This window comes from Anas platyrhynchos, chromosome 3 (genome assembly GCF_047663525.1).
Source record: "Anas platyrhynchos isolate ZD024472 breed Pekin duck chromosome 3, IASCAAS_PekinDuck_T2T, whole genome shotgun sequence".
NCBI lineage: Eukaryota > Metazoa > Chordata > Aves > Anseriformes > Anatidae > Anas > Anas platyrhynchos.
In genome coordinates this window covers 57,048,918-57,064,898 of record NC_092589.1, presented here as the reverse complement: position 1 = coordinate 57,064,898, position 15,981 = coordinate 57,048,918, and the positions used below count along the sequence as shown (strand labels likewise).

The 15,981-nt window shown below is 44.1% G+C and overlaps 1 protein-coding gene across 2 annotated transcripts in view; it reads right to left on the bottom strand.

Annotated features, from left to right (window-relative positions):
* SNX9 (sorting nexin 9) overlaps window positions 1–13,610 on the bottom strand; it is a 58,887-nt gene extending 45,277 nt beyond the window's left edge. The window contains exon 1 of one of the 2 annotated variants that reach the window (XM_027454409.3): window positions 13,391–13,610. In XM_027454409.3, the coding sequence (XP_027310210.2) occupies window positions 13,391–13,402 (12 nt within the window). In that variant the 5' untranslated portion in view covers window positions 13,403–13,610. The remainder of the gene's footprint in view (window positions 1–13,390) is intronic. The other variant, XM_027454408.3, reaches the window with a different exon arrangement.
* Between the last annotated feature and the right edge of the window lie 2,371 nt (window positions 13,611–15,981).

Sequence of the window (15,981 nt, the reverse complement as noted above, 5' to 3'; positions counted from 1 at the left end):
GCCACATCTACCAATTCACCTGCTCCAGATTCCAATTTCAGAAGTTGTTAAAAGAGAAATAGCAAAAGGGAAGAAAGTACAAACTCAGTTTTTGCCTTCCTGCATTTTGACAAATTGAAGAAAGGATTCATAGCCATACAAAACTGGATTATTATAAAAATTATAACGGGTTGAGTTTATAAGTGACTCGCTCCATCTAACAAGTGCATTGTTAGCAGTGGAAAAAGCCCTTCCTCTGGCATTTCCTTGCACTGAGGCAGCAGCCCCACACCTATCTGATTTTTTGACAATCAGTTCCAAAACATGAAAGAGGAAAATGGTGTGGTTTGGCAATAACCCATTTCCTACTTACTAGCCGCAGATATTGCATCCAAGCGGTATTTGTAGCTTAGAGTGGGGTTATTGCAAAATAGCATAAGTATATGGGGAGAAGAAAGCATTTAACCAGAAAAAGATTTTAGCTCCTGGGTACTGCAATATATACATTGGACATTGTTGAGAGACATTTTGAACACCGATAAAATGGAAACTGCTGAAACAGCAAAGACAATCCCAAATAATGCAGAAGGACCACTAATGTACAATCATAACTTTTTGTTAAATTATTAAATTATTGCCAGCTTTTTAAAGTTACAGTAACAGTGTCTAAGCATTATTAGTACTAATAGTGCCTAAACTACAAAGCTTCTTCCTATTGAAAAGCAGTACCTGGACTAGTCAAAGCGCTGTTCCTCTGCATGTTTGGAGTTGTATCCATTATTTACATCTGTCGGACTTGCACACCTTCTGCTCCTCCCACCCCCTTGCTTTCCAAGAGGAAAAAAAATAACCACGACCACTTGCCAACTGATTTCTGCAAACAGACATAAGGCTAGGAAACTGCAACTGGCAGCCTGTCAGGATGCTTAGCATCAATTATGGGCGAATTTGGCTGCAAGATACATTAAGATGAAATTCTAACAAAGGAGTGCGTTATCACTGCGCTACGTGAGTTTGAGATCTCCACAGGCATCCCAGTGGACCAGCACCTCGGAGGAGGAGTGGGAACAGTTGCTCCTATTTCTCCTAAGAGGAAGCTTTCTGCCTTTTCTAAGGTGCATCAGCAAGGAGACATAAGCTCAGGCAGAAGAGCAGCTTACTCCCAGGTCTGACAATCCTGATGTGCACAGGCACAGTCCACCAGCAGCATAAATTTGAGAACAGCATCAAAACTGGAGCACATCAGTGATACCCACCCAAAATTTGAGCTAATCTTTGAAAACAGTTCCCCCATGGATAGGATTTCATTCTATTAGGAGGAGATCTTGTTATGCCAGTCATGGTTTTCAGCCATGTGTTAATGTTTAAGAAACTTACACCACAAGATGACATCTTCTCTAGGATAGCTGGCAGCAGCACACAGTGCAATGAAAATACCCATAAAAGGTTCAAAGCATGAAATTCCTCTAATAAACACATGCCTTCCTTTCAGCAGATAGCACATGGTTCGGAGCTTCAGCCATTCGGTATTGCACTTCTCAAGGGACAGGGATTTACAAGTTCAGCCTGCTGGGTGCCACTTGTCTTAAAGGCAACTGGAGCCTCACAGTAGCAATGGGAGCAATAGATTTCGGTTTCATGCTTCCCCTCCAGTGTTGTGTCCTATTTTCTATGCTGATAGTAGCAGCAGTTCCCAGATTCATAGAAAAATCCCCTATTTCATTTCCATGAAGAAACTGGGGCAGATATATCTTTTCAAAGAAATCTGCAACCCACTAGAGAAGCAGAAATCATGAATTGGGAAGCCCAGCAAAATGTCTTCAAAAAAGCATTGACTTTTTTTTTTTTTGAGCTAGGACTCTTCTCAACTAAACTCCTTAAATTTTAAATAACCATGATAGTGGGCAGACTTGAAGCACAGAAGATCCAATAAACTGGCTCCTTCTCTTTCCTACGCTTCTTCATTTCTCATCCTTCTCTAGAATTTCTCGCACCAAACTCGCAAAAAGACGAAGACTACTCCTGATTCAGCAGCTGTAAGCAGTAACTCATTTATTCAGTCGCACAGAAAGATTTATATTAATCTTAGATTTAAGAATCGAGATCAGAGATAAAGCTTAACTAGATATTAGCATACAGAAAGCCTTTTTAATAAATATGTTGGCAAGTGGCAGATTAGTTTTATTACTAATTTCAGCAAAACACTTTAAAAATCCCAAACCAGCTGAAACTAAAAGGTATATTTTCAGAATTGCTTTTCCCATCAATGCTGTTTCTAGAAAAAAAAAAAAGTTTCATGTCCAGGTGGAGGCTGGTGATGAGTAGTGTCCCTCAGTGGTCCATCTTGGGACTGGTGCTGTTTGATGCCTTCAGCAGTGACATACAGTGGGATCGTGCACCCTCAGCAAGCCTGCAGACGACACCAAGCTGAGGGGTGCAGTCAGTACACCAGAAGGAAGGGATGCCATCCAAAGGGACCTGGACAAGCTTGCGAAGTGGGACCACGTGAACCTAATGAGGTTCAGCAGGTGAAGAATTAAAACAACTAGTGTCCGAAGAGCTCAGGAACAAGAAGAAAAATGCTTTAGGAACATGACGTAGGAAACATCCCTTTTTTCCCACCTCAGTGTATTTCCAACAGTGGCTTTTAGCTATATTTAACCTTCTCCCCCCTTTTCTTTCCCTAAAACCCAGGCTCACCCAAAAGCCCCTGAGTACTCCAGGACTGAGATGTTTGTTATTGCAGCAACTGCAACACCTGGCACCATGATTTAACAAAATTGCCTCTTTATGTTGGTCCATCCATCACAATTGTATCGGACTGTTGGATTAAGTGCATATTTAGACAGCCTAAACAGAAACCTCAAATGGCTCTGAAAGTGCTTATGCCTCTCAGCCTGGAAAGGTAGCTACTCTCTGTCTTGGCTACAGGAGAGAAAATAAAAGATTAGGATCATTTTAACATGTAAACTAATACAGAGACTGAGAAAATGTGTATTGCTTGTGTAATGTGAGGCATCGCTGTTCTTGTAGGTGTGCTCACTACCTACCCAGGCTGAAGAAACTAAACTACCTACTAAACTTCAAATTTGTTTCATACTATAATTTTCTTAAAGAGCAACTAAAAGCTAAAATTCACTTGTTCAATAAAAAGCTCCCTTGAGCACTACAATTCTTTACTCACACAATTGGCTTTTTGCTTTCAACATCATCAGAATTAAAACAAACTCATCCAAAAAGTGAAACATCGTTTAGTAAAGAGCTCCACTTCTGGAGCAGCAGGGATCGCAGCCTTCTGCTATCGTTACCCTAAGTCCCCTCAGCAGCTGCAGGATCCTCCCATTACTCTGCAAATCCAGACTGAAAAGTGTTCTCTCGGCTTGCTGGCTCGCTTTCTTCTGAGCAATTTTTCAACTCTGAAATAGTCCAGTAGCCCGCAGCTAGTCATTTGGAGGTAACAACGCTGACTATAATCACATTAGGAGCAAATTAAACACAGATAAAAAGCAAAGAAACGAGGACTTGCATCATTTCATCCTGCTAATAAAACATGCTTGCAGACAGAGGAGAGGGCAGGGAACTCTGCTTCGCCCTCAGAAGCTGCACGTGCCTCCAGGACTTCAGGCAGATACGTAATTAAATAATGGCACTGGATTAAAAGACCTACCTCGTAATCCAAGGGAAAGGTTAACAGAGCATAAAGAGGTTCCAAAAGGTACAAGGTGCAAAGTTTGAAGCGTTTATGAGGTAAGGGACAGTACTGAAATACTTGATTCCCCCCAAAATGCACCTGGCTTAAACCAACAACTCTTTAAAATTAGAATAAAGGCTCGATATGCATACCTTACAGCTACTTCTTGATGTTCTTCTGCGAGAAACAAATGACTAGGCAAGATTGCAAGTGCTAGAAAGACTTGAAAAACATTTTCTTTAGTCATAAGGACAACGGCTTATTAACCTTCTTCAGCAACTCATGCCTTCCTTGCGTGGGGACAGACTGGCTCTTTGGACTTGAGGAAGAGGGAGCTCCTAAAGAAGGCTCTTTGCTTGCTGTATGAATCTCCCCAGGCACACCCACGGCTGATAACCCCTGGAAGCTCCTCGTGGCTCTTGGCACGGGTTCTTTCCGAGGAAAACTGGTTATTTACATCCAAGGGCATTTCCCAATGAGAAAAATAAGGCACTTAACTCCTTGCAGTGAGCACTAGCTCTGTGAAAGGACCAAGCTGAAGTGCAGGCAGCTTTGGCAGAGCCGAAATTTAGGGATCCCATGGCTGAGCTTGGAAGGCCAGGAGGGCGAGGGACCTGAGGAGCCCCTCCAAATACTCCCAGCAGCTCTCAGAGAGAGGGGAAGACTGGCATTCAGTTAAATGAGTCGTGCTTGCTTCTGGTTACATACCTCGCTCTTGATGTACAGACCCTGAACTTCTTTATAGCTGTTTACCCATGAGCAAACATCGGCACACCTGGCGCCAACATGACCAGGCTGCTGGCCAGCACGACAGGCAGCGCTCCTGCTGAGAGCTCAGGTGGATTCCTACACCTCAGGGATCCCACTGCTCAGCCCAAGCATCCGGGGCTAAAAGCTACTGAGGCACTGTAAGGACTCAAAGGTATCAGACTAAAGATCTCTGAACAAGTGCTGGAATGTAAGACTTGAAGATTTTAAGATCTGCTAAAGGGAATTATAGCTCCTTTCCCTGCAGTTGGCAACACAGGTGGGTAGAAAACCACTGCCACGAGCAGCAACAATGCAAAACACAGTGGGTTTTATTTGCTCGCTCGTGACCAAGCTTCAGGATTTTCAAGCTGGCAGATCACCTACAAGCAGCTCAGCAGTTTTAAAAAGCAGCATTCAGATGGGGTACTTGCAAAAGAGCCATCGTGCACTTTGAAGTTTTAACCACAAAATTCCTTTAAAAGGAGCTCTCAGTTACCTTTTGCAGTGCCCATACTGACATATTGATGGGGCACTGGGGAACCAGACAGCAGGATCTGCACACACCCGGGCAGCACAGGTGCAAGGGAAATGCAAGTGCAGAAATACATGAATCACACCCATGTGAATTACAGATGTTTTCAAATACTGACTTAGGTACTCCTGTTCAGCATATCTGAGCCTTCTATTGGGTTAAGCACTTGAACAAGAAAAAAAAACAAAAAACCACAAACTAGTTTAAAACATTAGTTACAAGCCAGTTATCAAGTAACAACGCATTGCAATACTTTAACCACGAGTGAGAAGCTCCAACTCTGTCAGAAGACATTTCTCAAAACCAATTCCGTGCCCTGTTCCACATGCCCACACTGCCTCATCTGCTCCTTTCTGAATACAGATCTGTAACAGGTCTCCAACTAAACAACTGCCAATCTGAGAAGATTAATTCCAGTTACACCAGCACGCTCAACGGGAGTGAGTGCAGCACGGCTTTGTTTTACGGATGTTAGGCAGGTTACATTTATCTCAAGGGTGATTACAATCTCTGCCCAGATTCAATCACTACCCTGTCTCTTGCAGCTGTTTGCTGACCCAAAGTTTAACTGTGTATTTCAGGAGCCTGCCATGGTGACTCCTGGTGTTAGCCTAAGACCATGGAATAGTTGGCATTAAACCCTCACCATCCCGTCCCTGAAGAACAAAGCTAGGAAGAGGCAAAGGTTTTCAGGAGAAGCCTGCAGCATTCACGAGTAAATCTGTCACGTCCTGACCTACTCATGAAGACAGCCTGTTGTCACACAAGAGTGCTTCCTCTGTGAGGGGAGATTATAGAACTGTAATTATCCCAATAATTAGAGAGACACAAAGTTTCACCAAGGCAGGCTAATGAACTCCAAGCCTTTGCAGACTCACCACACTATTACAGGTCGTGCATCTCCATGCACCAGCTGCACAGGCCAACCTAGATGTGAATGAAGAACTTGCAGAGCACCCAACCTGCATGCTAAAATGATGCTACTCCAAATACAACTCGACTTCCAGGTAAATCACAGAACGGAACAGCCTTACAACTCCAAAAGGCCAGACACTGATAACACTAACTGGGAAACCAGTGCTCAGGAATATTCTAGCTGAAGACATCCGAGAAAAAAAATTAAAATGCAGCAAAGCGGATCCTCAGCGTGGAAGTTCTGCTAAATTCTCTGCTAATTCAGTAACCAACATTAATCAAGACACTACATGTTGTATGATCTCTTAGTCCTTCAAGAAGCAAAAAAAGCAAAAAAAAAAAAAAAAATCAAATTGGGTTTTACAGGTTCTAACATACCCCCAGCTTACAGCTATTTTAGGCTTTTCTGTTGACACTGCAGAAAAGCCCAGGAGTTACGAACCTGTCACCTTCAGCAGCAGCTCACGTGCGCAGAGCTCAGTCACCAGGCCCAGCTGGAGAACAGCCAGCACTGAAAGCAGACATCGCTCACCTACTGCATGCAGCAGCACGCTAGCAGCACTGTCCTATCCCACTGCATAACAAATAAAAGTGCCTGGACAGAAGCATTGCTAAAAACAGTCCTTCAGTGACAACTGAAAGAGCCACATTGCAGCAAGGCATACATACACCTTTTGAGGTTTCTCTTTCACAGATCACCATCTTCCATTCCATTCAAATCCAGGAATGGATTTGAAGTGGACACCCCAGAAACTCTGTGTCTGTCGCTATACAGGTTACTGGTAAAAGAAATGAAAAAAGGTCAGAAAAGAAAGCTTAAACTGCTCCTCCCTTACAAGTTTCTAGAAAACCTGGAAGCTTGACAGAAGGTGGCAGAGCTGTTGATACAGCAGTTACAATTCCGCTCCTGTACACAAACTTCCAGAAATCTGGTCTAGGTATCTGCAGTGAGAAAGATGCTTCATTTCGTGTTCCATTTCCAGAAGACAAATACAGGGCTGTTAAGGGAGGAAATGACAGTACTGCTAAAAGAATTGTGTCGCTAAAAAAAAAAAAGAAAAAAGAAAAATGATGTTTAATCCAGTAGAAGAGACAAAACACGTAAGCTTAATTCTCAGATCCGATTCTGATCAAGCTCTGGGACAAAATGAATTGCCTCATCAGTCATGGCCCCAGCGCTGCAGAAAGGTCGATTGTGCGGGCTCTTCGTGGAATGCCGGTGCGGCATCAGAGCCGGCAGAGACAACAAATGTGATAGTCTCATCGCCTGCCTGCGTGACAAAGGGGAAAAACTCTCATACAGAGGAGAGAACCAGACATCCTAAGAGAATTTTTATAGCTTTTTTTTTTTTTTTTACTTGAAAATTAGCCATTTTTATCTATCAGCCAGGAAATCAAACATTTCATTTGAGTTTAACTAGAACGAAGAGGCCAGGCTATTTTTGCTCTGAACATTGCGAACTGCAGTCTCTAAGTGCTGGGAAAAGGAGAGCAAGTTCAAAACCTGCTGTGTATAAACAGAGATACCGCGCGAAGGCACAAAATACAAGCACAACAGTTCCTTCACCAAGGAGGTACAGATGGCAAGTCAGAGCAGAAGTCAGCAACCCAGAGATAAGTCGGGAGAAAACACCCATCACCGGGCTGCACACGAGTCCCACGTTTTACAAGAGAGGCGCCTGAATGATTTCACCCGGGCAAGTCCCGCTTGCAGAAACCCCAGGTCAGGCACCGCTGCCCGTCCCCACCAGCAGCTGTTTTGCTCAGACTCCCCCGGGACCTGCCTTAAGGTGCAGCACCCAGCATCTCCCTGCGGCCCCCACCTCCTTCCAGCCGCATTTTGCATACTGGAAAACCCTCTGGTAAAGCAGCTGCTTTTATTGGCAGGGGTAGCTCTGCCCTTTGCCTCCTTCTGAAGAGCTGCTCTGAAATACAGGAGGAAAATACAAGTTTCACTAACCAACTTAGCAAAACAAAACCTCTGCTCACACAGAGGCACTGCTCTGACCTGCGAGGAGCACACACCCTCTTACGAGCAGTGCTCAGGACTGCTCGTGTGACCTTCACGCCACGCAAAGTCCTGAAGGTCCCCTCGTGGCCACCGAACAGCTGGAGCAGCCTGCACGAAGGCAACTCCCTAGAAGAAAATTTGTGTCTCGTGCCCTTTTCCTCTTACTGTTTTGGAAAAAATAAGGCTCAGAGCTCTGATTCAATTTTCCAGTGAGCAGGATGCTGAGATCTTTCTCCTCAGGAGCACTTGAGCTTTGCTTGTTGAATTATTACAAGAACGCCTTGCTTTTTGAACTCTGTTACTTGGGAAGCTCCTTTTTCATCACAAATTGCTGAGAAATCTGGAATACATCTAAAGAAGGTAAAAGCACAAGCTTTGATTTTTACCCCTTTCAGAAAAGTTGAAAGAGGAGTTAAATGACCTTCTAATTGCAAAACGTGCTTTGACATAGAAAAGTTGCAGCTTTAAATGCAGAACACTGCAATGATTATTCACTTTAACGTTTAGATATCCGGGATTATTTAATCTGTCTTACTGCAGTGCTGGCTGAAACAAATCACTCCCACTATTTTACAGGCTCTGCTACCTGCTTTTGCAATCTTTCGCAAGCCTGCTTCCAACAGCAATGTTGCAATTGAGGGTAAATACAATATAGGAGGGAAGTGATATCCTTAAAACAGCAAAATTCCCATATACGTTCCCTTTGCCTCTCTGTAAACTTCGATTTTTGAAATTTGCCAGATACCCTAATCAAATAAGGAAGTTTTCATAGACAGAAGAATGTGCGGATGTTCTAATTTAAGCAGATTTTCAAAGACTTTAAAAACAAAGGTTCTGAAAGAGATGACAACTCCCAAAGAAAAACGTTGAAACAATGGAGTCAAAGAAACTTTATCACCAAGCCCCAGTTAACTTTAAGGACTTACTGCTCAAACATTACTGATACATGGAAAAATTCAACCAGCATGAAAATCTGAATCACTGAGCATATAAACCAGATGAACCATGAAACACGATAGCATCTGATACCAGATTTCCTCCTCCTTCACTACTGTAATCATACTTTAAAGTGACGACCTCTGGTAATGAGCCTCTGATGACTCAATGCCCAGGTGCTTAAAATAACTTTGAAAAATTGAGTCAGAGGAATCATTACCCAAGCATAGCATCATACAGAGCCCCATCAACTCGCCCGCTTCCTAGCCCAACAGCCGGCTGTCAAACAAGAAGCCTTGCACTAATAATTGCTGGGATGTAAAGTAACCCACTTATCACTGAACTTTTAAAAGATCAGAAAGCCAAAGGCAAAAGAACAGAAAAACTGCATCTTAATGAAATGTCTCAGTGTCAGTTCTTGTGTGGTTGACCTCATACTAACACCTCACTATATCAACAGGTCAGATATTTAAAGTAAATTTGCATTACCAAGCATTTTCACCCACTCTTGTACTCTCATTGCCCCTAAAAAAAATAAATGAAATATTTTTATACCTATTTAATTATAGCTTAGCAGAAAAAAACAACAAAACCCACAACTTCTAATGTGAGTAAGACCATTAAACTGAAATGACTATTTAACCTAATCAGTTTTGTTCCATCACAGCCCACACTTGTAAATGCACAGAATGAAGTTGTGGTTGATCAAGTCTTACTTTGCTGAATTTGAGCAGTGGAACATGCTGGCTAGGGTATGAAGTGATCTGCACAGTTTAAATTCTTTCCAACTCACAGATAGCATTAAGACTGATTAACTCAACATTTTCCCAAAATACAGTTTCCTAGGAGAGACTTACTGCTGTCAAAGTTACGACAACACAGAAGGCAGACTTGCACAGCACAAAGTTTGGGTAGTTTGGAGCACTCGGCGCAGAGGGATATTTCACTTCCCAGCTGCAAATCAGAACAAAGAATTGTTTCTGCCTGATTCATAAAGTAAACACACAGACAGCTTCACGACAGCACAAATGAAAATGTGAGGCTTCTTTTGGTGAGCCTCACATGAGTACAGGAATGGAAAAATTAAAGATAACCCTTCCTATTACTGAAGTCTAAAATACTGATATTTATTTCTATCTGAAATTCTCATATGTAAAGTGAGCTCCACTCAAGACAATTAGAAGAACCATGCTGAATTCAATTATACCTGGTTAATGACATTCACAAAGTCTATTCCAAGGCCATTAGATGGACAAAAAGCTTTAAACAACAAAATATTATGTATTAAAAAAAAAGCTAAGCTACATCTTCTTATAAGAACGGAATATCCCGCTTAATAGCTTTCACCTAAAGAGTCTTCTTCCCATGAAAAAGGGCCCAGTCCTATAACCAGAACCAGACAAAACTGAGTTCCTGAAGACCACTGAACAGCCAAGAGCATCATGGTGGGATACAGGTGTATTGCTCCGTGTGGAATGGCAATCTTATGGAAGTAACGTCTCCTGCTTCGATAGCACAGCTCCTAGAAATTAGAGGTTATCAGCTCCTATTTCATCTCCAGCTTTGAGATTAAACCTCTTACTGCACATTAATTAGTGGCACAGGTTCCAGAAGAGCTGTCCTGACCACCATTGTGCGCTCACCTACCAGCTTCCTTTGATACCTGTGCCCGCTCCTGAAACGCCAGCCTCTCAAAGGGCAAAACTTCGGCCTTATCAAGAAATGGACTTGCCTGCACTTTTAAACAAATGCCTCTAAAAATAGCCCAAGGTAGGGAGCATGTTATTTCAAAGTCAGCAGAATGCTTCCTGAGATTTCTAGCTCTCCCTATGCAATGAATCTCAAAACCAAAAGAAAGGACATGAGTAAGAGTTGGGACTTTGCTAACTCTGCTGGGAAAGAGGAAAGTCCAGGGAAGGCAAGAAGGAAAACAGAAGCATTCAGAACGCAACTTCTCCAAGCAAACATCAGAGAAACACATTTACAATATTGCATTTTCTTTGTGACTGAGTTTTGAAAAGTTTTTCAGCTTCATTACATGCTTTTAAGCTCTGAAACTTTTCACCTTTTAATTGCACAGTTAAAAGTAAGGAACTTGTAAGCTCAGCTCCATTTCTGATGGAAGCATCCAAAATAACACATGCAACTTGATGCATCAGTTCTTAAACATGGATATGAAATGGCCTACCTCTAAAGTCAGGTTCAGTTACGTTACTGTAAAACTTTGGAAGTTAGGATCTCGTAAACAATCCTTTTTTTTTTTTTTTTTTTTTTTATTTAAAACATGCTTCAGCTTTTAGAGCATGTGACCTTGTGAAAGACTTTAGGGAATCAGAAAGACCACTGCCAAGTAAGTTACAGTAAGGCTCCAGCTGATGTAACTGCCACGAGAAGCCTCAGATCCTCAGTTTCTTACTTTCCAGCTATACTTGCAGCCTTCGCCATGAAAATCTGCCCCGCTCCACACATACCTTACACCACCAGAGCTTTTCATCAGCTCTGAGCAAACTTTTAGCTACTTTACTTGCTGGAACTGGATGAAACTGTCTCGCTGCTCTCCTTCAGGTAATCTTTTGCTGTTTTAGCAACTTATAACAGCTCGAGGACAGGCCTGATAAGTCACCTTGCTGGAGTCACCTCCTGCACAGAGAGCACGGGACTAGTGCAGGGAAGGAGAAGGAGCTGTGGGGACTGCTGGGTCAGCTCACAGCAGCAACAACCTCTACGGCCTTCAGAGGACGCGGGGCCTATGACCCTTCCTTGCACAGGGAAGGAGCAGGAGATGAGGAGATTAAATCACATCAGTGCTTCAGTTCCTAGAGTACATCAGACTGGAGCGCTCTAGGAACTCAACTGACATGGTTTATCAACGAGAGAGGCAAGAAAACTAGCTGGAGTTTACAAACAAGTTACAAAAGAAACCCCAGTTTCTCCTTGCCCATCCCCAGAAACCCCAACACTGGTAAGAGACTTTGTAAACCTAGCAGGCATAAATAAAAATGGGTAAAACTGGAAACAGAAGCTAGGCAGGTTTAGCTTCAAAACAAGCAGTGTCAACAGCAAGAGAGTTGATGGTTTTAAAAAAAAAATAAAAAAAATAAGGCTGGACTTTACAGCATGGGAAGTGTTCAAATTAAGGCTGAATTTTCCCCCTCCTTCTTGGAGGGTATATTCTAGTTTAAACAGGAATTAATTCAGGAAGCACTAATAGCCTCTGCAGTCTGATTGTTGGTTATCCCTACAAGCTAATATAGTTTTTAATGCTGGTAAAAGTTTCAGAGACTCAGACTCCAGGTGACTAGTTACAATTTAATTTTGGTAACATTTCCTTGTGCGGTTCCAATAAGCTTTTTCTTTTAAATTCCAAAGATATTTTGGAAGGAGAGCAAGGAGAAGGTGGCAAGTTTGTTTACAATTTAAAAAGCAAAACTTAATTTCCAAGTGAAATGGTAACTTGTTACTTGGCAGAGTTTCTAAAGGCTATTCATTGAGCCAGTCACCCCCTTACACTGCTGCAAAAATGTATCCTTTATTATAGCTGACATTCCAATAAATTCAGCAAAGCAAAACCCACAGCAGCTGAGAGGGATCTAAGTCATGGGTGAAGCCTGCAGAAAATAAAGCAAGCTTCTCTCCAGCAATGCTCTCAGTTACCAGCGTATCAACATAAAAAAAATACCAAGTCTTGACTATCACTTCCCAATTTCAACACGCAAGCTCAAGTAAATTGCTGTAACTTGCAAAACGTGGAATGAAAAAGCCTCACACCGCCTGATTTCCATACAGCCCCGGTTCATAAGTAAGAAATGACGCACCTTTTATTGCGAGGCCGTAACGACCACAAAAATTTATTCCGTGGAAAGCAAAGCAAAAGCTTTCAAATATCAGGGCAAAACGGCTTCGTGTGAGCCCGTGAGGATGCAGCACCTCAGAGCCAGGTGAAAGAGCTGTGAGCTGTTTTAGCACAGTGTCTGCTCAGGGTGCTGTGTGTTATATGTATATACATATATATATATATATATATATATTCCTGGGTGTTTTGGTGCTACCTGCTGTAGGTAGGTTAAGGTGTTTACGTGTTATTCACGCTCACATCCCACAAATCAGTGGAAATTACCAAGGATAAAACTCTAAGAATATCCTAAACAAACACATTAACGATATCTCAGACCCTGTGTAAAACAAGAATTTCACTGTGTTAATACTTTTTAAAATTAACTACGTGACTTTGAGCCCAGAACAGCTTCAGCACATCTGAAAGTTCACCAAAACACGCCCAGCCATCTCCTCAGACGGCCAGAGCCAGCACAAGCAGCGCGCTGTGTGGGACCCGAGTCCGTGCGGGCAGGGACCCGGCCGAACCCCCAAACCCCGCCGCAAACCCAGGGCTCTTTCGGCAGCCCCCCCACAGCTCCCTCCCCGGCCCGGGCAGCGACAAAACACCGCAGCCCCTCCAGGGGCCAGCCCCGCGGCCTACCCCAGGCCTCTCCCCGGCCAGCGCCGCCCCGGCCGCGGCCGCCACCCCCCCGCCCGCCGCCCCTCACGGCCCCCCCTTCCCCCGCCGGGTCCCGCTCACCTTGGTGGCCATGGCCGCCGCTCCCCCGTCACCGCCGCGGCCCGCGGTGCTCCCCTCGCCTCGCCTCCCTCAGCCTCGCCCGGCGTGTCCGGCCCGCCCGCCGCTGGGCCGCGCAGGCGGCTCCTCCTCGGCGTCCCCCAGCAGCAGCCGCCGCCGCCTGGGGGCCGCAGGGCGGCGGAGCAGCCGGCCCCGGCGCTGGGCGAGGCGGGGGCTGTGCCCGGCCTGGCCCCGCAGGGAGCCGCCCCGGAGCGGGGAGGGCTCCCGGGATGCCGCCCCCTCGGCCGGGGGAGGCAGGCTTTGGCCGTTTCTGGGGGATTTGGCCTCAAAGCCCGGGGCCGCTCCGGCCGTCAGGGGCCGCGGGAAGCTCCTGGCCGTGGGGTCGTCGTGCCTCAGTGGCTTCTGAGTAAAAATGTCGAAGAATAAAAAATTTTTCAGAATCACAGAATCACAGAATTTCTAGGTTGGAAGAGACCTCAAGATCATCGAGTCCAGCCTCTGACCTAACGCTAACAGTCCCCACTAAACCATATCCCTAAGCTCTACATCTAAATGTCTTTTAAAGACCTCCAGGGATGGTGACTCCACCACTTCCCTGGGCAGCCCGTTCCAATGTCTAACAACCCTTTTGGTAAAGAAGTTCTTCCTAACATCCAACCTAACACTCCCCTGGCGAAGCGTTGGTGAGGACAGTGACTGTCCCTCTGCAGCTGTCACCGAGAGGTGCTTTGTCCAGGACCCCCGGTGTGGCCGGGCCTTGGTGTGCGGCAGCTACTGGGAGTGGAAAACAGCATCAAGAGATCCATGTATAGGGAATTGAGAAGAATCCAGAGTGGTCGCCACTCCTTTTCAAACTATCGAACCAATTAATTAACCGATTTCTTCAGTTCTTTTTCAGAATTCATTTAACTTTTTCAGAATTCATTTAAATGCGTACAATGGTTCCAACCTTTTATTCCTCATGACAGCAGTATCCAAATTAAAACCTTTGCCCGTGGACCACAAAAGACCTTTTATGATGCAGCCTTTAATATAAGGTATGACATTGAGGACCGGTTTTGCTGTGTGGTCCCTCCCAGCCTGGTGTTTCATCTACTTCAGCATCTCTTCGTGGGCAAACCTCTCTGGAGCCCTGCTTCCTTTTTACGCTTAGGGACCCTGGCCTTCCACTTTCTTGCTAACAATCTTTTCAGCATTGCACATTGTGAAATCGGTCCTGGTGGTGACCTGATGAGGATTTTTTGCAGCGCTCAGTACAAATTCAGTGGAAATTACAGATTTATTTTGTCTCCAGCATTTTTGGGCCAGAAAAAAAAAGAAGCTTCTGGGTAAAAGAGCAGAATTTACTGCTTATGTCTGCTTGGATGGAGGCCTTCTTCATAGCATGAGCTGTTGGGACAGAGATCCTAGACATGAGTGGCATCTAAACTTGCCACAGTTTACAGGAAGCATAGCTATCTCCATAGCGCTAGCAAGGAAAGAAGAGAATGGCACTGATTTCTGATTTGAGTAAGTCACTCATGTCCACACTGCTGAGGATTAGCTCCCAGGACAGCAAATTTGTCTGGCTGACAGGGAGTCGGAGTGGTTTAACAGCAAGTTAGCTAGGTAGGTTAGAGTTGAGCAATGTGGAGGTTTAGGTTATTTCTCCTATAAGTGGGCCAAACCTGACATGGAGAAGGGTTAAAGGCTGATTCTCACAGGCGTAAGGTGTGGCAGCAGGCTGCAGGAGGGAACCTTGAATCCTATAAAATGATGGAGGTGTGAAGTCAAGAGGCCCAACTTATTAGGCCTGACTTCCTTCTTATTTAGGGTTCCCCAACTGATACAGGTGTGTGAGGCACCCTCTATCCATTTACCAGATGCTATGTTTTGGTATGTGATTTATTAAAAACTCGTGGCTTTTGCACCTTTTGGGGCCTGTGTCATTCTTCACCTGTGGTCGGGATAACTGCCAGAAAAGCTTGGTTGACAGCTGCTAACCAGTGTGTTTTAACAGAGCACTGCTTGCCCTTCTGGGGAATAAAGAACAAAGCCATGATTTATTCAGTCTGTCTACGTGCCTGAAATCTCCAGTTTACAGTTTTCCACTGTGAATTGCTCGTAAAAATAATTCTTGCTTGACAAGTTTGAAGTTCAGGGTGAAAGAATGCTCTGAGAATATTATTTTGATGTTTTCTTTCCTGCACTGTTTGCAATTAATTGCCCTTAATTCTTGCATTAACAAAGACATTCTTAGGAATCACTTTGGATTGCAAATAAATGCATCTCTTCCTAGCTGCAAATTTTATTATTGCTTAATGGAAAAGGCCAAATAACAATGAATTGCCAACAATGGTCACTTAGTATTTCCAAAACTTTCTAAATTTGCTAATTTTCTGCTACCAGGCTGAGTCCTAGGTAACTAAGGCTAGATGTTTGCTTAGCTCTGGACATACAAGAAACCTTGGTGACTTCAGCTGGGTTGCTCAGATGCATAAGCATTTTTGTAGGCTGGAAACAGAGTGCTCTGCATGGAGCTTATCAGCTTGCAAACACAGTTGGCTCATTATGCACTTTGCAGTAAAGCCCTAAAGTATGCTTTAATAGTTAAA